Below are 1520 nucleotides of genomic sequence, written 5' to 3'. Positions count from 1 at the left end.
AACAAGGGATGATAAGGGGTAGCCTAAGTAAATCAAGAGTTCACTCAAATTACTGTACTTGCATGTCAAATTGGTATTTTTTTTCCTAAGAGAAGTTAAGATCATAAAGGGTCTTGGCGGTCACACTAGGCTGCTCCTCATTTACCAGAGCACACCGCCAGGCGCAGTCAGCCAGCCGTGCAGCATTCTTACCCTTGATGTGCAGGGCTCCAGAGTTGTACTTTGCCTTAATTCCTGAGACCCTCGTGAGGTAGAACTGGAAGGGGTTCCCTTTATCCAACATGTCCCAGATATCCTGGCCTTCCCCTGATGTCTCGTATTCATCCTCCTCCTCCTCTTTGAGCCTGTGCCTGACGGGAGGGCCGTGGTTTCTGGTCCTTTCTGCCGTACAGACTTGGGGAGGAGTGGGCCCTTGCTCCTCTGTGTCCTGCCCTGCCCCAGCTGGTGTCTGTGGCATGCCTGGCTGCAGCTCATCGTCACTACTGGAGAGACACCAGCCGAGGTCGTCCTGGGAACTGCCTTTCTGCCTCTTGGGAGGTGAAACTGCCGGAGCCGACTCCGTGGTGCCGCCGAATTTCACGGGTGACATTTTCCTTCTGTGGGCGGCTCGCCTAGCCTCGGAACAGGTGTACCGTGGCTCACGGGCTGCTCTCTGCCCAGCGCAGGGGAGAGAAGAGGTAGATGGCGTGTCCAGCTTGGGCTTTTCATCCTCACTTTCATCACTACTAGATATTGTCCACCTCCCATAATCACCTTCCTGAGACATCACACTTATCCTGGAAATGAAAGACAGAAGCGTCATTATTTCTCATTCAACAGGCCACTGGCAAACTCACTCTCGCTTTTGCTGGGAGTCATGACGTCAATCCTAATGCATGGTGACCCCATGTGAGGGAGCACAATTGCCCTTTCGGGTTTTCTCGGCTGTTATCTTTATAGAAATAGACTGCCACATCTTTCTACCTCGGAGAGCCTGGTGGTTCGAACAGCTGACCTTTCTGGTTAGCGGCTGAGCACTTAACCATTAAACTAACCCCGTGGCTCTCAAATTCCCTGTCACATCTTTTTCTGCAGCAAATACAGCACATCTGACACTTATCAGGTGCTGGGCCCAAGTAACCAACATCAGTTGCTATGTAGGTGCTCATAGGCATGTTCCCAGAACAGCTACAGGCAGTGGGCAAAGAACTGCAAAACTCCTGGCCACCTTCTCCTCCACTGTCTTTTGATTTAGACCTTTTTCTTAGCTGGAGAAGGGGTAACAGCCAAAATCCAAAAAGAAACAAAAATCATACTGCTTGATCCCAAAGTTACTAAGGGGCAATTGGGGCTTCAGCCAGTTAAGGGATTTCAAGAATAATTCTGATTATGCTCAAATTTTTAATGTCAAATTGGAATTCAAGAATGTTATCTCTTACCCAAACACGGGAGGCTGGGGGCTTCAGTGATTGGTTGCCCAGAGACAAGCGACTTATCGTACAGCTCAGCAAATTCTTCAAGACGCGCCAAATGATCACTTG

General features: G+C 49.7%; 1 protein-coding gene across 1 annotated transcript in view; it reads right to left on the bottom strand.

Annotated features, from left to right (window-relative positions):
- Positions 1 to 766, bottom strand: part of TDP1 (tyrosyl-DNA phosphodiesterase 1) — a 95158-nt gene extending 94392 nt beyond the window's left edge. Inside the window, exon 1 of the mRNA XM_007944527.1 lies at positions 193 to 766. Coding sequence (XP_007942718.1) covers positions 193 to 766 — 574 coding nt within the window. The remainder of the gene's footprint in view (positions 1 to 192) is intronic.
- Between the last annotated feature and the right edge of the window lie 754 nt (positions 767 to 1520).

Source organism: Orycteropus afer, unplaced genomic scaffold (assembly GCF_000298275.1).
Source record: "Orycteropus afer afer isolate SDZICR_OR568_19922 unplaced genomic scaffold, OryAfe1.0 scaffold00127, whole genome shotgun sequence".
NCBI classification, from domain to species: domain Eukaryota; kingdom Metazoa; phylum Chordata; class Mammalia; order Tubulidentata; family Orycteropodidae; genus Orycteropus; species Orycteropus afer.
This window is presented reverse-complemented; position numbering and strand designations above follow the sequence as displayed.